Source organism: Gobius niger, assembly GCF_951799975.1.
Source record: "Gobius niger genome assembly, chromosome: 3".
NCBI lineage: Eukaryota > Metazoa > Chordata > Actinopteri > Gobiiformes > Gobiidae > Gobius > Gobius niger.
The window spans coordinates 37,198,083-37,217,230 of NC_136854.1; the positions used below are offsets into that span (position 1 = coordinate 37,198,083).

General features: G+C 40.2%; 1 protein-coding gene across 1 annotated transcript; it reads right to left on the reverse strand.

Annotated features, from left to right (window-relative positions):
• Nucleotides 1-2,853: 2,853 nt before the first annotated feature.
• Nucleotides 2,854-7,630, reverse strand: cryba1l2 (crystallin, beta A1, like 2). The gene is made up of 6 exons (XM_079553162.1): nt 7,607-7,630; nt 7,423-7,500; nt 7,206-7,324; nt 5,401-5,542; nt 4,878-5,020; nt 2,854-3,152 (listed from the first exon to the last, which is right to left on the reverse strand). Exons 2-6 carry the CDS (start codon nt 7,498-7,500, stop codon nt 3,005-3,007), a joined length of 630 nt encoding a protein of 209 aa, XP_079409288.1. The 5' UTR covers nt 7,607-7,630; the 3' UTR covers nt 2,854-3,004.
• Nucleotides 7,631-19,148: the final 11,518 nt, after the last annotated feature.

Here is a 19,148-nt window from a genome sequence, read left to right on the forward strand (position 1 = left end):
GCATTTAGCCTCTGCTAGCATTTTCCTATAGCTCCAAACTGGGGTGAAGTTAGAAGCGACACATTTTCCCACTATTTACAGAATCCACACGGTTCTCATACGTGCAGTTACTTACAATAACTATGGTTCTCTGAATGTGCACAGTCGAAAACGAATTGGGCTACTCACAGGTTAATTCTCAGTGGTCAGACAGATATAACCGTCAGGTGCAGGTTTCATTTCGTTTTAAATCAGCGGTTCCCAAAGTGTGGGTCAGGGACCAGAGGTGAGAGAATGGGACCATGTGCCATTTACCATTTTTAAAAGTTGTGAAATAGACTAGTAGTAATCCTGAATCCTAGTCTGACAGTGGCTTAGTGGTTAGTGTTAGTGATTTTGTGTTTTTTATGGATACAAAATACTGGGATTAGACCAACACAAAAAGGACATTTACTTATTGTCCTTTTGGCTGGATTACACAATTTCTTTTCTTCTTTTTATCGTGGTACATTATTGTCAAAAGCTGTGGATGTAATCATGAACATATCCTTCAAAATCTGCATAATCTTTTATCCATCTCAGGGCCACAATGATGCACTTTGTCAATCTTCCGAGGCATTGTTTTGACTGACGACGAGTTGTGTAACCAATTCACACGTCATAATTCTACTTATGCTTCTCAGAGGTGTCAGAGCTGCATATTTTTGCACCTCTGCGACACGGGAGCGGCTTAAAACAGCAGGCATTTTATTAAACACCGTTAAAGCCAAGTCTTGCCTTTGTGTTTTTTTCCCTCCCTGGGGGTGGGTGGAGACTACGTTGTCAACTCAGTGTCTTTATAATAAGTGAGTGATTTAATCAAAACGTTTCCATGGATATTTAATGTAGGAAGGGGACAATACATAATCTTGTTGTGTGAGGTGTAAGGGAACAGCAAGTACTTCGTAAATTAGATGCATTATATGTAAATGTGTTGTTTATATGTGTGGGAATTTGATGATATTGTCTTTTAATGGTGTAAAAATTCAGAATGTCACCATGAGAAGCACCGTATAGCCAACAAAGGCCCATACTGTAGTTACTGGGACAGGAACAATCACTCAGAACTTTTTTATGGAGCCTTCTTGAGACATTCGTCTAAATTATGATCAATTTCAGCCTCATTTTGTTGCCACTATTTGAATTTGATGCATTAAAGGTGCATTATGCAACTTTTTATATATATATATAGTTAATATTTGTGCGTATTTGACCTTGTATTGACCTGGCACTTGTATGATTGGTCAGCATGGTGTCTTTACTTTCCATCAAAGTGGTCTATAGGACTCTCCAGGATCAGTTGTTTGGAAGGTTTTTGTTGCTGATGGACCCTCTCCACAGAAAATCTACAAAATTATTAATCCTGAAGAGTTGTAGTCACTGTGACCACCCACACAACCACTGCGTCACTACAAGGTCAAATACACACAAATATCAACCTTTTTTTTACACATAAAAAGTTGCATAATGCACCATGTCTTTATCACACATAATATTTAGATTATTCATCATTATCCAAAAAACAACTAATACTAATACATTTTTACCATAAAAGGCTATGAACAAAAACACTTTGTGTTATTTGAGACAAAACCAGTGTTGGGGTAATGTATTATAAAAGGAACAAGTTACAAAAATATATTACTTTTTCAGTAACTGAGGTAAGATGAGATAAGATAGCCTTTATTGATCTCACAGAAATTTACTTGTTACATCCAGCTCTTAGAAACACCCAGGGTGTGTAAATAGTGATATCTTATATACAATGACTACCAAGAACTTTGTGAGGACAAAAAGTATAAACAGTAAATAATAAGTAAACAGACTATAAAAACATGTTAAAGTCAGTATTAGCAGTGCAGGTTTACATCATAGTGCAAGTGGTTGATAAAGTGACAAAGATAAGTGATTTAAATACAGGGATCATGAAATGTACTTCTGCAAAGGGCTTATTGCAGTTATTGTTGTACAGTCTGACAGCAGTGGGGATGAAGGACCTGCTCCTTCTTGCACTGAGGGTGCCTCAGTCCTCCACTGAAAGAGCTGCTCAGCTCCTCTAAAGTCTAGTGCAGTGGGTGGGAGGTGTTGTTCATGATGGCGGTGAGCTTGGCTAATCCTGTCCCTCACCTCCTCTACAGAGTCCAGGGGGCAGCCCAGGACGGAGCTGGCCCTCATATTACTTATATGGTAATATATTACTCATTGCAATTTAAGTAACTTGAGACAAGTGCATTTAAATGATTTGTATTGAAATGCCAAACTCCGCCCAAATCAAATGCACCAAATAAAATTGGACACTGGTGTGTAAGATCTGCCATTGCTGACGTCGTCAAAACAAAACATAAGGAAATGGGGATGGAGGAGGACTTCACTTTTGCTTTGTGGCATTATTACTATTTTCAATTAATATTTTGCCAAAAGTAAATCAAAGAATAGTGTAACTCAACTATGTATTTGTAATACAAACCTATTACATTTTTAAAACTGTAACTACCAATATAGAATATATTATAATTTTAAGTAACTTGCCCCATGTTGTAAACCTAATGACTTTTCTAAGACTCAGGACCTAGTAGTCATCATAATGTGACATCCACAGAAAGGAAATAAAATTGGCTCCTGTTTTTGAACCCTGATTGTTTTCAATACCAGTAGTGTCTTCACTTTTCCCCAATAGCACAGTGGTATTGTTAATGGATACCCAGCCCCAATTGCAAATGCATCAAAGCTTCCTTTCTTACTCTAATTCATGGCTTGTATAAAGTAGAAAGTCGGCTGATTCATTTTTAATTAAGTTGTTTATGAAGATGACCCACTTTGACCCAATGACTCCAAACGCAATCCATCTTTTTATTTGTCATGATTCTCAATTTATTTCACTTCTAGAACAAAATGAGCGTTGTTAGAAAATGAGCTGGAGATGGAGGTAGCTGCTCTGTTGGTGTGTCCTGTTTTAGACTCGTGTCGTGCCCCGGGCCGGTCCCTCTCAGTGACGGATGCGTCTGATGGACTGGATTTTGGGGGTCTGACAGTGGGAGCCCCAGTTCCTCCAGTGCTGGTAGTCTCCGCTGTGTCTCTCGCACTCCATGATGTACTGCTGGCCCCTGTATCCCGGGTACTCGTAGCACACGAAGCTGAAGACGGGAAGAAGAAGAATCGTTTATGCAAAAGAATAAATAAATGAGCACTGGGGTCATGATAGTTGTCTGCTGGTGTAAAGAAGTAACTGGATAAAAGTACCTATGTCTCCTTATTATAGTATGTAACATTGTGTTTTTGAACTGGACTATGAGTCTGCTACAAAGCTTTAATGGTGGGGTGTGAATTACAAGTTAACCAACAGGTGCATCTGGGTGATTCCTTCTGCTTAAAATAAAAATGTCTGTCTGATGTGAGAAAGAAAACCTCAAGGCTCTCTGATGGTATAAAGTAAAATAAAACCCACTGGTGTTTCAGCTTCTTTGAGCCTGCACCGGGGTGTACGCACCTCACGATAAAAGCTCTTTAACTTCACACTATCAGAGCCTTTGAGTTTTTTCTGCTTTTTTTCCTTCAGGTAGAAAACAGCTTGATGACGATGAAATAAGTGTCTAAATCTTATGAATTAAAAGTGAGTATTGATTGTGTAATGAGTATTATGAATTACATTGTGAGTGCAGAAATGTAATTTAAAATCATGTTTGCATAGGATCACTAACCATTATTATGAATGTGATACGTGTGTTAATATTCTGATATTGTAAACTTATAATCTGTGCTCTCATTTTCGGCCAGGACACTCCTGAAATTGAAAACAAATGTAATCTTTTTCCTGGTTAAATAAAGGTTAAATAAAAATGTTGCTTCAAGGGGATGAAAATGCAAGCAACCCACTTTGCATAGCACTATTTTACAAGCTAAAAGTGCAATGACAATCTAAAGTTTATACTTTACGTATTATTACACTGAAGGCTGTGACCTATCTGTGTCCCAGATAAAAGACAAACTGTTCCAATTACGACTGCTGAAAATGGAAGTAACTTGCAATATGTGATATGGCGGTGCATTTCAACTCGGCATGTTCCATTCAAATAAAAAAAAAAAAACGGAAGAAATGTGTAACTTTTACACATTTTTAAGTTCATTGTTTGTTTTTGGCTGAGATTGCAAAAAATGTGTGGTATCACTTTATTTTACACTACCTTGATACATTGTACCAAACTAAATTTAGTACAATGTAATGTGCTCTGTAATAATCTGTAATAACATGTACCTATGTAGTACGTACACAATGGAATAACTTGTATTAGTACTTTGTAAGTACATAATGTAATAGGACACGGGACCCTTAGGGTTTGGGCATAAGGTTAGGGTTAGAGTTAGAATTATGTCTTATTACATTATGTACCTACAAACTACAGATATTACATATTTTTCCATTGTGTATCTAACCCATAGGTACAACTGATTACACATTGTTACAAAGCCCATTACATTGTACTAATTTAGTTTAGGTACAATGTATCAAGGGTAGTGTAAAATAAAGTGTTCCCAAATGTGTCGATCTCGGTCAGATGAAGACTTGAGTGATGTTGGGATATAATTTGGCTTCTTGCGACTTTGCATCACCCTCGATACGATATTTTTTGCAATATATTGTGCAGCCTTCGTTCAAATCCCATACTAACTTCACTTATAAATATTGTAATGTTGATGTATTCACAATTACAAAACCATTTCCACCGTGTCAGCCCCTATGGCTAAAACCAGTTTGGAAATGAACATGAAGCGACTCTCTCCTGTAAAGCCTTGAGCTGTAACATCCCCTTACAGGCGTGCTACAACAGGTGATTTGGAGATAAGAAGAAGCCGGGACTTACGCTCCGCACTGCACATGCATGGAGCCGACCTCGGGCATCATCCAGCCCATGGCCCGCAGGGAGGGGTAGTCGTCGCACAGCTCGGTGCAGCGGCCCATGAAGTTCTCCCTCTCGTAGATGGTCATGCGGCTGCTATGGTGAGACTGCAGAGGAGGTGGAGGAGAGAGGAAAAGAAGGTGGTGGGATTATGTCCGAGTTAGTGTCAAACAGTGACTTGCCCTTGGCTATTTGTGGGTCTGTCTGCCGCTCAATGTGGTTAACATGTTTCTGGTGACATTTTGCGCCCTTTCCCAACACCCACAGATGCTAATTTTAACCAGAGATGGAAAGAGGAGGAAGAATTATACTCAAATCAGACCTCGGATCAAAGAATGGAGAGCAATATGGGAAGATTGGATGCCATTTCACCCTTACTGTATGTGTTCAGAAACTGCACTCTTAAATACAGTGCTGAAATGTCAAATAGATTTTCTGTATCGTATAAAAGCTAGATTTTGAAGAAGCATTTGCGTGCAGTACTCACGGCGCAGTAGACGGGGCGGAAGGACATGAACCACTCGGTGTGGTAGGACAGGGCGCCGGTGTAGGACTCCCAGTTGGGGTACTCTCCGCGCTCCAGGATGAACTGCTGCCCCTCGAAGTTGTGGTGCTCGTATCCGACCCAACTGGAAGAAACAGTAAGGGAACAGATGAAGAGGGCAGCGAGGAGAGTCTGTGAAGTTTACACTGACAACACAGAGAACAAACGTGGAACAGCAGGACTTAAAGCTGATTGGCTCATTTTTTAACTATCTGTGTCCGCCACAATCTATTTTCTCTTTTTCTGGCAACAACTATTTTCCCCTATTCCCCCATAGGCCTGTATGTGTTTCAAACGGTGTTGACAAAGCCTCCAATCGATCTCAAGATTATTTTATTTGAGGCATTTAGGAATCAAGCAGAGGCGGGTAGTACTCAGATACATTTACTCAAGTGCGTGTACTTGAGTTGCCTTTGAAGTATCTGTGCTCTCACTTGAGTAAAATAATTGTTCCTTTTTCCATACAGGAGTACATATTTAAGCCTCTACCCACCTCTGCTTCTTAGTGCAGAACTTCTCAAACCTTTGCTACCAGGCTAAGGTAACTTATACTTTATATTTATACTATACTGGGGCGACCTGTAGGAGCAGTGAGCTGCCAGCGTGGGCCGGCGCTCGGGGAGCCCTCTCCAGATGTGGAGCCAGGCTGGTGGTCAGAAACACCTGGCAGGAGGATTAACCACATGTTTTATAACCTACGCAGACATGGGGAGAACATGCAAACTCCACGCAGAAAGGAGTGGAGTTCGATTCCCTAGTGCATGGGTGTCCAAACTTTTTTCACCGAGGGCCGTATAGTGACATGTTTAAGGCATGGAGGGCCACAGATCAGTGGTCAATGCATTCAAACATTCAACTACTTGTATTTAAGAGAGGTTTAAACCCTTCTCCAAACTTGTATCTACAGGCTTGGAACCATAAGTCTTACAATAAATGTTAATTTTTAACATTTGTGTGGAATTATTAAAATTGCAGGAAAATTACCATCTCTGGCGAAGTGTGGCAATAAAACAAGAAGGGCCAAATGCGGCCCTCAGACAAATTTTTGGTGGCCCTCGGGCCGCACTTTGGACACCCCTGTCCTAGTGGGTTCGATTCCCACCTGAGAATCGAACCTTCAAGCTGTGAGGCATGAGCACTAACCGCTGCGCCATCTTGCTATACCACCAGCTGTGCGAGAACCAGAATTGAACCATCCCTAGAAAACGACCAAGCCAGGTCAGAATTTGGATTGAATCAGGTCTGGACTAGGGATAAACCAGATCTACGTGACTATACCACTATACCCATGGCCCTTTGGACAATAACTAATAATAACTATTACTATCAGTGCATTAAATGTGTGATAAATATTGGAAACAATACACAGATTTCAGGGGAACACCATAAATAGACCGCCCAACAGAGTAAGCTGGGATAGAGGCTCACACACTCTTATTTTAGGCCCAACTCTGTACGTCCTGAAAAGGCACATTTGACTCTTCCAAATCCGCAAACTGCCTGACTGACACCATTAACCGGTTTTCACTCGCCACCCTTTTATCATCCCTCTGTAAAAAGGAAAGCGGTGGCCTGAGGCGCTTTAACCCCAACAGTGCGCGCTACACGTGGGCTGGAGCGCCCCGAATGAGGTGTCCTTTTTTTTTTTTAGTAGTGGGAGCTTGGACACTGGTTCTCTGGTCTCATTTACGTCTTGGAGCCAGTCAGCTGTCCACAGAGACGTGCAGGCGTACGGGCCGATGACTCACGCTCCACTCTCCACTCGGATGGAGCGGATGTTGTCGAAGCCGCACTCGTGGATGTTGCAGCACTCCGAGGTGAACTCCATGCACTTGCCCTGGAAGTGCTCCTGCTCGAAGACCGTCACCTGCGCGGGGCGAGAGATGGAGACAGACGCGCCGGGGCGAGAGGTGAAGAAGGAGGCCGCGCATCGATGCGTTTTACACATGAGTGACGTGAACTTACCTTGAAGAAAGGAGCCATCCCCATGCCGTAAGAGGACATGGAGGAATGATTGTGGGAGTGTCTATGGAATCTATTCATCTAGAAAACAAGAAAAGCCTTCTGTCATTAAAGTGTTTAAGTATTTCAAAGTCTCACTGTAAAAGCATGAGTTCACTTCTGTGTGGCCTGTTGGTTTTCCTCTTACCGCTGTGGTGTTCACGGACCTCCTCACGCACCAAAATCCGTTAGCGTAAACTTTTGTGTGAACCTGGCCCTTTGGTTATATACTCACGTCCACGCGACTGGCACGTGCCTGCGCGCGCGTACTTGTGTGGCCCCTTTATGCTAATGATGTACGCCCCAGAGTTAACGCTTGCCATGCGTTACTGGTGCATCATGGCGTGTTGTTCCTATCGCACAGTAGAAACACTTGTTTGTTTAGGCCTGGCATTTCCCCCTAGACTAGAGGGGCTAATGTGCCTTATTGTCTCAATAGATTGTATTATAAAGTGCATCAGTGGGTACAGAGTAGTTACAAATGATCAGGTGCTCTTCGAGGACCAAACAGAGATTAACATGTGCAATAATCTCTGCATCAGCTGCACTTTATTAACTCTGAGTGATCTTCTTGAACGCCGACTGTAACAAGTGAATTTCTCCTTTGTGAGATCAATAAAGGATTATCTTATGTTATCTTATCTTATCTTATCTTTGCTCTTCGAGGACCAAACCCGTGAAAAAGAGGAAAAATGCAATGTCCGAGAATCTCTGACACTTCAAATAAAAAGTTCTTTATTGAAGGAGGTTTTTATGATCATTTTAAAGCCACTGACCACATAACTAGATTATTACAACGATTTTACGCACACGCGCGTATCTTCAGGCTATAACTTAATTAACTTAACGATTACGCACCTTTGGTTTTACGTGCGTGCATGTGCACCTTTACACCTGCGCTATGCTCGTGCGCGTGCGTAAACTGTTTAGGCGCGCTCCCGAGCTCCCTCTGAGCTCAAAACCTCACTCACTTTTTTGTGTGTGTCTTTGTTGTAACCCTGTGTGGTCTGTCGACTCAGCGCTTCAAACACAGAAGTGCCGTGAATGCCGCCTGTTGTTGCTCTATTCGTGTAGGTCAGCAGTGCCGTCGTAGCGCAACAAAGGCCCGGGCTATAGGCAGAGAATGCCTGGATTTGTGAAAGCCATGGCGAGAGACTGCCTCAAATGGTAGAGGAACTTTTATAGAAAGCAGTCATTTTATTCTGGGCGTTGTGACATTTATTTAATGGCCTAAGGAAGTTTGAAGAAGTGGTGTTATTTAACTTTCTAATTAGGCGAATTACACTGGCCCTGGCGAGAATGCTTAGCCTTTTTTATTAAGCCAAATCACCCGAATGTCATGAGCAAAGTAAATGACAGTTTTACCCTTTCTGTGCAGCCACAGGGCAGCAGGGACTGACTCCAGATCTCGAGCTCGGCACATGGTTAGGAGTACCTGTCTCAGAGGTGGGCAAACTGGGGGCCGAGGGCTGGATGTGGCCCCTGGAGCAATTTTGTCCGGCCCACGACTCTCTTTCCATAATTTAGATAATTTTCAGCTTTTTTTTTTTTTTTTTTACCGCCGAGAATGGGCTCATATGTCTCTATATATTTGTATTCATGTATTTCATTCAAAAGTGGCATGAATATACACATCAAAACTGCTGGGTCAATGTGGCCCCTAAGGAAAGTGAATTGCCCGCCCCTGACCTATCTGGAGGATTAGCCTATTATACATGTTTTGGGTCGATGAGGGAAACCCATCAAAACCAGTCCAGACACATTGAGAACAAGGAACCTCCACACATAAAGGCAGTCTGTGGGGGAAGAACTTTAATAATTGTCATTCCATGATGTATAATTGTCAAAATATACAATATGGATTTAACAACATTAACCTCTTATTGGCTTTACCCAAATCTAAAAGCTTCTCAACAGGAGAGCAACAGTGTAATGTTAGTTCTTGTCACTCTTTTGTTTGATAAGATAAGATAAGATAAGATAAGATAAGATAAGATAAGATAAGATAAGATAAGATAAGATAAGATAAGATAAGATAAGATAAGATAAGATAAGATAAGATAAGATAAGATAAGATAAACTTTTATTGATCTCACAAAGGAGAAATTCACTTGTTTGTTAAGATTTCAGATTAAGGGTAAGCCAAACTGGAGAAACTGTGTTCGGTTCAGAAGAGATTAAAGGCCCTGTACCTGAATTTTCTAGCACTGGAATGATTTTTTGTGTCCATATTGTAAAAGCAGGCATTTGTGTAATAATGACCATTGTTTGCTCCATAAAGCATTTGTTCTGATCATGGATTAACAGGTAGTTACTGTTTGCATTACTGAGTCAATTAAGCTCCATTAAGCCCCCTATGTAGTAAAACTTGCTTATAAACTCATCCCTATAGGTAGGATTGGGAAGTTAGAAATGTATAAGAAAAACTATTAAAACATCACTCGTTCCCACTTTCATTGTTTGGAGACAAAAAAGCCATGACAGGGGCTTTAAACCATAGCCTTCACAATGCTGTAGCTTCCCTTTTTTTCCCAATGCCACTATGAGTTTTGCACCGAGGCACCTTTACCGCGGGACAATCGACCACAGTTCCCATGGCAACATCAACATTACGTCATCACACGGCCCTCACCCCCGACACTCCATTGCGAGCCTATAGAGCCAGGATATATACGGAGAAGGTGCATGTCATATATGTCAGCTTCCATTATATCAGGAGGAAATTGGAAAACGGAGCCGGGACATTGCACTGGCCGCCTTCAAGGACAATCAGTAAAACGCTATTCCACACAGGGCTCAGCGAGGTGGGGGGAATATAGTTTTTTTGCTCAGCTTATCAATAATAAAATAAAATAAAATAAAAATAAATTATCTCTTGAAAGGTACAATACCACAGACTGTGTATTAATAGGCCGTTGTTGCGTGGCTTTCCTCAAATAACTGTTCATGCTTGCAATGTGGTATGTTTAGGGTGAAAATAAAATGAAAAAAAACATATAGTGAAAGGAACCAAATAGGACAATGTTGCGCTTTTTAAGACAAGTGGAGGGAAGACTGTGTTCAATAATGACTTAAAGAGGGGGAAAAAAAAAATGCAGCAACAAAAGTCAGTTAGTTTAGTTTATTGTTTATTGAAACAGGGACAATGTACAAAACCATTAGTCTTTACAAAAGAGGAGATGATTTGCACCAGATTTAGCTAAGCAGCTATTTTCCATCCGCAGTCCCTGGACAGCATTACAATTATAATCTATAAATCTAATCTACAATAAAATCTCTCTACATAATACATTCTATGCTTTTTCTAAAGGTGTACACACAAAAAAAAAAAACAATCTCTACAATTTACAATACATTCATCAACGCTGACACGATAGATGATCTAAAATGTACTTTTTCAAATTTCGGGTAAAACTATTAAGATCTACAGACTGTCTGGAAGCTCATTCCACTGTTTAATGGAGCGAAATGAGAAGGCACATTGTGCAAAGGCCGAGGATCTGTGGCAAAAATGTGACATGAAAACGCAATAAAAGTAATAGCGCAAAAAAAGCAACAAGAAAGGGTTAGGCACCATTGTAGCCTTAAATGGGCTATACGGAGTTTAAAAATGTTAGACCTATTCACCACAACTGCCTCTAAAATCCTGCACAGTCACTCAAAAAGGGTCATGCATGAGCTTAATATAGAAGCTGCAGCTACACGTATGGCCTGAGGTGGCAGTAGTGAGTATAAAATGGCTAACTTGCATCTAGTCTCTTTAAGTTAAGAACCATTTTCTACAAATGCCAATGTTTCACATCAGTGGTTCTAAAGTGGTCCGGCTCCGAGACCTGCCATTACCTTAATGACAAGCTGCGACCCAAATAAAACTATAATTTGTCAATATAAAATGTTGTATTTACCACACATGTTTTTATTGAACAAGCCGTAGGTTTGCTTTTAAGACTGAAATTATGATCATAACAACCCAATAATATTAATTTGAACAGACTCCAGTGTGTTTCCGTGCAGTTTCAGATGGAAAATATTGAAAAAAAAAGTTCCCTGTAGGCTCGCGACCCACTTCTGAGTCCCGACCCACCAGTTGAGAATCACTGTTTTACATTATATATGACCAAGTGGGATGTTCTGCAAGGACATTTAAAAAATACACTATAAAAAGACACTTTTTCTCGCATTTTAGTGTACTTTAACAGGTACTTGCATAGTAATATTTCTCAAAATCATATTGGGGGCCAGAGGTTCCGTGCTGGAGGGCCGGATTTGGCCCCTGGGCCTGACGTTGCCTACCCCTGCTTTACACAATTGTATCAAACCCTTTCCAGTTATGAGTTATAAAAGCTCGTGTTTTCATTTGTGTGAAGACTAGAACACATGCTATATTTTCAAATACTATGACGGAGAAGGAAAACTGTCCAATTTGCAAAGAAAATAACAAACTATAAGTACACTGTGTCTCAGAGGATATAGACTACAGGATAAATATGCAATCGAATCAAAATCATTGCTTGAATAGTTGCTGTGGTTTATGTAATATTAAAATGTCCACAAAAAGGAGAAATGATCCCTCTCTATTGCGATCCAGCTATGTTTAAATCCTGCAAAACCTCATAGTTCACTCCTCCACAAACATGTTTTCCCCCCTCTATGTGACAGTTCTCTTGAGCACACATTTAACATACACAGACAGACAGACTGGTCAGCTGCTTCCTCCCACTGTTTAGATTTGTTTGGACTGAAAGAGATGAGTGCGAGTGTAAAGCTGCGCAGGACGGCGTTCGTTAGACGTCAGCAGCACGGACACTTCACTCCTTCAAAGAGAAACTTTAATGAAACAGAGATGTAAAACTTCAAGCTCGAACTCTCAAGTTTCTTAAGAGATTTCAGCCCTGGTTTCGACCCAAACAAGTCAGTAAGTATGATGTGAAATGCAAATATGAATATTTTAGAATCGGGGAGTGCATTTCTAATCACCACCAGCACCCTCCCACAGCCGGCTCATGGAAGTTTGCATACCCTGCATTTATTCATATTGTTTTGTTTTTTATTGATAACAAATCTGCACTTTCAACACCTTTTCTGTATCCGGGACAATTGACAGACTTTACCACAGATCTAAACTTAAAATCATGTTTAAGCAGCTCAGATTGATCTGCAGTATTGGGTACTTGGATCACTACATTTTTATCATTTTAATTATTGTAGTACATTACATTACATTTCCCCAAGCTGAGGAGCAGGGGCAAAACAGACGGCATCTCTGGAATTACCCATATATGGTCATATTAGAAAACAAAAAAGGGAAAAAGAATTTGGAGAAAAATTGACACTTTCTCTAATTATTCAAAAAAACAAATGCTGAATTATGAATAATGTTTTCTACTAAATAAAGATACAAAGACATGAAGAGGAGAAAAGTGGTTGAACAGCCCATAAATACATAAATAACAGAGAATGCTAACAGATGCTACATGTTAGCAATGTGCTAACGCTATCTAGTGCTAGCTATGACTGCCGTTTTTTCGCTTCTTTCATGTACAATCTGCTGTGAATAAACATCCATATGGACCCGATTTAGACTTTACTTTTTATATTTCGCCAGAAAATGGCTAAAATGATATCTTTTACCCAGTCCCCCCCCCCCCCCCCCCGAACGAACACAAGAATCAGCCCAACAATGGAGCAGGCGACATAAGTGAAAGGTTTTTGCACTTAAGTGAAAACTAAATGCACAAAAATGATTAGTGAGACAGTTACAGCCTCTTGTTATTAGTTGTGGTAAGGGCTGGTTAATTAATTTTCGATACCTAAAATATTTGTCATATAGAATCATAGAACAGATTAATAATAAATGTATTCCTTTACCTTCCATATAATTTCTTTTGCCTTTGTATCTTTTGTTTGAGGTGAAACAACTAAGAAACTTCCTTTAGCTACAAAAGGGCAGAAAAATACTTTCCAAGTCTTTCTTTTCCATTTTTCTTCCACCTAAATTATTCCCCAATTTTTCAACGGGTTCTTTCCAAAATGTTCCCCTTTTTTTTTTTACTTTTCCCCCCAATTTGTTTTTTCAACTTGTGTATCACTTCTCTTTTCTGGACTTTTATTTGAGGCAGGGCGTATAGCATCAAAACTTGAAAATACACATTTTATATTTCTTTTCGGCACCTGCTTATTTTTTAAATACCAGTAGTAACTTCACCTCTTTTTTTCCGAATTGTGACGCAAGATTGTATTCACAAACACGTTTTTCAAAGCCCAAATATCAGTCCCATTGTAATTTTAGATGATTTTAAATATTGCATCTTAGATATCGTGAGTTATCTGGCTGGAGTTATTCAAATGTCATATTAAAAAGAGCCACTCTTTTGATCCCAAAGACTCCCAGAAAAGAGCCGCAAATCCCATCTCTGCTGTGAGATAAGAACAAGCATGTGCGCTATTTTCTCTCCAGGCCTGAAGCACTTACCGAGGCACAAGGATATTTATAACAAAAGACCTGCAGTTGATATCAGCATACGATTATCATTCACAGCACAAAGTCATTATAAAACAGAGGAACCCCCAGAACTGAGATCCCTGAATGGATGAGTCAGAGGTTTGAGGCGCTCACCATTAGCCATTACTGTACCCTGGTTAATATTTATGAATCCTCGGAGCTACGTTGTTTCTGTGGGATATTTTGTAAAGGAAGATTTGGGCCTCGGTGCATTTTAGTAAAACATGCAGTCTGTGCAGCATGTGAAGCTACTACTACTACTACTACTACCCTTGAATTCAATATGTTTTGCTGTTTATTTGGTTGTAAAAGTACCATATAACATTCTGAGTGCGTGATTGTAAACTTTACACTAAAACACTTATACACTTTGCCATTACTCTGTGTGGTATAAGTAGTTACAGCCCAAATAGGAAACAATACCAAGCTACGATGCTGCACATTTTTGCTCAACTTTACATTATTGCCTGTACTGTAGATTAGGAGTGTGACAATATATCGATTTTCCAATATATCGCGATATTTTGCGGAGCGATACGATTCCGATACTTTTCATTCCGATATTTTTGATGATGTCATGCATATTAATGAGAAACGTCATACACATTAATGAGGCAGCAGTGCTCCACTGTTTTCACTGTCAATAGAGGCCAATAATGATCAAGAATTCAGTCAGGGCAGCAGGGGGCAGCACTACAGTTTTAAGCACGTGGACCAAACTGACACACAAATATATTACTTTTAATGATTTATTTTTTTTCATTTATAAATAAGGGGTTGATTTATTCTGTTTTAAATAGGACTGTGGTTTATTTAGATGTAAATGAAGTCACTGACAGATAGACACAGAAAAAATGGGTAGAAAGCACATGAAAAGAAATTTATATGATGAATAAAGTGTAGTATGTCAATATAAAAGTTAAAAGTAGCATGTCTTTTTTTAAATCATATTAGATCATCGCAGTATCGGCGTATCGCGAGATAATCATTATCATAAACCATGTATCACGTATCGTATCAAATCATGAGGTACCCAGAGGTTCCCACCCCTAGTGTAGACGTGTAGAGTAACTAACATAAAATATTGTTTGTATTGTATATATATTGTTTAAAAAAACAAGGGTAGGCAAAATAAGCATTAGCTTCTGCCTATACCTTTTCGGTCATTTTGTATGTTATGTTATGAAGAAGTATACTTAACTGAATGTAAATTTGTATTTTTTGTATTTATTTATTTAAAAGGGACAATGCATTTACACAAAGTACAGTATACTTAAAATGCAAAAATCTACAAAATCTTTTGTCATAATTTTGACCGAATAAACTGAACTGAACTGAACTGAACTGATATATTTGATGGAAAATTAAACATATACAAGCCGAGTAGATGCTTTGTCTTTGCCTTTGTGTGACATTGACTTCAGTAGCAGAGTGCTCGTCTCATAATGAAAGTTTTGTGCGTCTTTGGTAAGACAGAACATCTTGCCTGTATGCATGAATGTGGTGTTAGAAGAATGAAAGAATGAATAATGGAATAAAAGGTGACTGTGAGCCCTGAGAAAAGCTCTGTAAGCCTGATGCACTATTATTCCTGAAATATTATTCAGTAGATGTATTGTACCCCTGAACCAGAAGAGAAGATCTAGTTGCAGCTTTGGTCTGAGCTTGTACTCGTGTTCTGGAGGGTCAAAACAAAACATTTCCTAACACAAAGTTCACTTTCATTTGGCTCAGTTCAGAGGTCTGTGTTTCGCTGCTTCTAAAGTCTATAAATATTTGATTGAATAATTGTTGTGGGTGTTCAGAATGAAAAACGTGCTGCTACACTGCAAAAAGCCATATCTCGATAAATTAAAATGACTGTAATAAAGAATATATGTTTTCATCATTTTGACTTGCAAAGTAAGTAAGTCCCCTCCTGGAGCCGCCACCTTAACGTGCTGGAGGGGTTTGAGCGCCCGAATGATCCTGGGGGCTCTGCTGTCAGGGGCTTCGGGCACCTGGCAGGGTCTCCCAGGGATAACTGGTCCGGGGAGGTGACGGGTCAGACAAAGGGCGGTTCAGAAGCCCCTTATGAGAGACCAACTGTGCAATCGTGAGGCCGTCCTCCTGTGGACCCACCACCTGCAGGAGGAGCCATAAGGGGCTGGTGCAATGTGATTTGGGCTGCTCCAACAGCTGAAAACAGAAAAGTGGGAGAAAATGGATGGATAGTTTTGCACTACAGGCAAAACTACATTTTTTCAGTTTTCAGGTTTTGGACCAAATTGGTCTCTGAACTTGGAATTAAAAAATATGGCTAATCCTCACAATAACATGTTTAAATATTGAACTGATTGAATGTTTCTCCATAAATTTATTTGGGAAATCGTCATTTCAAGGCCCATTTCCTCAAAAGACATTTTTCTCTCATTGGGGCAACAGCATCTCGATGTCAGTAGCTCCTACTTCAAAGAAGATTTGTAATATCTAATTCCTAGCCAACAACATATCCAAAATCCCCTCTGTAAAAGTCATTGTAGCTAATATATCAACAAAATAAAACCATGAATTTGAATCTGGTTCAATCCATAATTTCAGAAAATAAACATTTTGGGCACTTTTATCCATGTTTTTATATGAACAAATAAAATGACAGAAAATTGCAACACATGTATTCTTCATATTTATGCCAGTAACCTCAGCAGAAGTTTCAAAGTGATATCTTTAAATAAATAAAAAAAACCCTATTCACCTGCAGTGTCCCTCCTTAAAGGAACAGTCCACGTTTTTCCATACTGAGATATGTTCTTATCTGAGCTTAGACGAGTTGATACATACCTGTCTAGTCTTTGTGCGTGCGCTCAGTCACGCAAAACGACTTTTGGCCTCTCCCAACATATTCCAACAGCTCCAAACGGGGGTGAAGTTGGAAGCTACCACGTCTTTCCATGGGCACAAAGACCAGACAGGTACGTATCAACTTGTCTAAGCTCAGGTAAGAACATATCACAGTATGGAAGAACGGTGGCCTGTTCCTTTAAGTAATGTGAGATTTATTGTCTAAGAGCTTATTTTTTCTTGTTTTACGTGCAAAAATACTTGTTCCATTGGTAGATTATCTTACCTCCTCAAATCAAGGGCAATTATACTTGATATCTCCAAATGATCTCTCCAAAAACACTACATTTCTCAATCAAAGTGTGTTCCCCTGCCTGCCGTCCTTGCATCTCTGTTTTGCTTGGCCTCACCGGTTGCAGTTTAGGCAGGAGGGAGGTGTCTGTGCATAAAAATGAACCGCTTTTTTTTCCCTTCTGACAGCGTCAGAGAAAAACAGCCTCCAGCCCTCTCAGGAGAGTGCTTTAAAACCTCCTCATTGGCATTTCACAGACGCCCTCTTCCAGGCAGGAGCTATATCATTCTAATTATCACGCAGACTAATTGTCATTCATACATTGCTTTCGGATTTGACCAGCTTTAGCACCACCGGCTTCCCAAAAAAAAAAAAAAAAACACCTTGATGTAATGTTTTCATCTTGTTTAGAGACATCTCCTTTGTGGCCACTTTGCAGAGAGAAAGAGCAGCTCATGGTCATCCTTCTCGTGGTCTAGGCCCACCGTTATATTGCGGCCGCCCACGCTCGAAAAAATCTGACAGTGTGAATTTAATATGTGGCACCCCGATGCAGAGACGTTATTGTCCAAGCACTCAGCTCACCCCGAGGACGGACTACCAGGTTATTACATCGCGCAACATATTGCCAGATTGCTTTTTGCGAGTCCCACAGCCGCACATTCGCGGGACAAGAGGGCTGAGTGGACGACGGGTTGGTGTTAGGTTATGGCTGCAAACATAGAACAGGATTTATTGCAGGGATTATAGATGTGAATGTATGAGAAATGTAGAGTGTATTGAACAAGGCTGTGCTCAAGGATGCTCCGAAAGTGTGCCGGTAAAGTGCATTTGTGAGTGATGAGCTGCTAATAATACTATCTGATGCATCGTTTCAGAGAAGCACTGAGAGCAGCCAGCCGGGTTACCTCCAGGCTTCCAGTTTCCCCGACCTCCAAAGTCATGTGTCAGGTTGGCCCGGCTCAAGACTAGCCCAACACCTGGTCCACGCAATTTCGTTGTACTTATACTTACTTACTGAATTGAACATTAACTGGAGAAGACCCTTCAGACCCCATATATATATAACGATACATTTTTCAAGATTTTGCTCTCAATTTTTACCTAATAATTTTTTAAAGGAGCAGGCCACCGTTTTTCCATACTGAGATATGTTCTTACCTGAGCTTAGACGAGTTGATACGTACCTGTCTGGTCTTTGTGCCTGCGGAAGAGCTTGGTCGCTTCTAGCTTCACCCCGTTTGGAGCTATAGGAATATACTGGGAGAGGCCAAATGCTAACAACATCTTTGGTCATTTTGCGTGACTGAGGGCATACACAATGACCCGGTACGTATCAACTCGTCTAAGCTCAGGTAAGAACATGTCTCAGTATGGAAAAACGGTGGCCTGTTCCTTTAACAGACAGGGGCGGATCTAGAGGGGTGGCTACTAAAGGTCTTGCCGCCCCAGCTGCCACCCCATTGATGCCCCTTGTCTGGAACTGTCTAAACTCTAGTGTCGTCATCAACCTGGCACTTTATAAATGCATTGTTTCAAGGACTAGTTGCAAGAATCCAGATCTTCAAAGCCTGATTCATTTAATAGTTTTTTTGGTCTGTATGTCCAATGCTATGTCTGACATCTGCTCCAGAAGCTACTTGGTGCTTACAGAGGCTCACTCAGGTTATTATATTTATTGACAGAACAAAGAATTATAACAAGTGTATAGCTTAATAAGGAGTGCCAACCCCGGTGACTCCCAAGATGTTTATTTATTTATTTATTTTTACAAAGGGGCTAGATGCAAGTTGGTCATTTTATACCCACTACTGCCACCTCAGGTCATACATGTAACTGCACCTTCTATATTAAGCTCGTGCATGACAGTGCAAGATTTTAGAGGCAGTTGTGGTGAACAGGTCTGGGCTCATTCTACACCTTAAAGGGCATGGCTGGAACATGTAGGGGGGGGGGGAATACATAATTTAAACATTTTTAAATGCTGTATAGTCCCTTTAAATTTGACCAGAGTTAGAAACCCCTTATATTATGGACAAAAAGTGTCTTGCAATCAAGCAAAAGTTGCGTAAACCC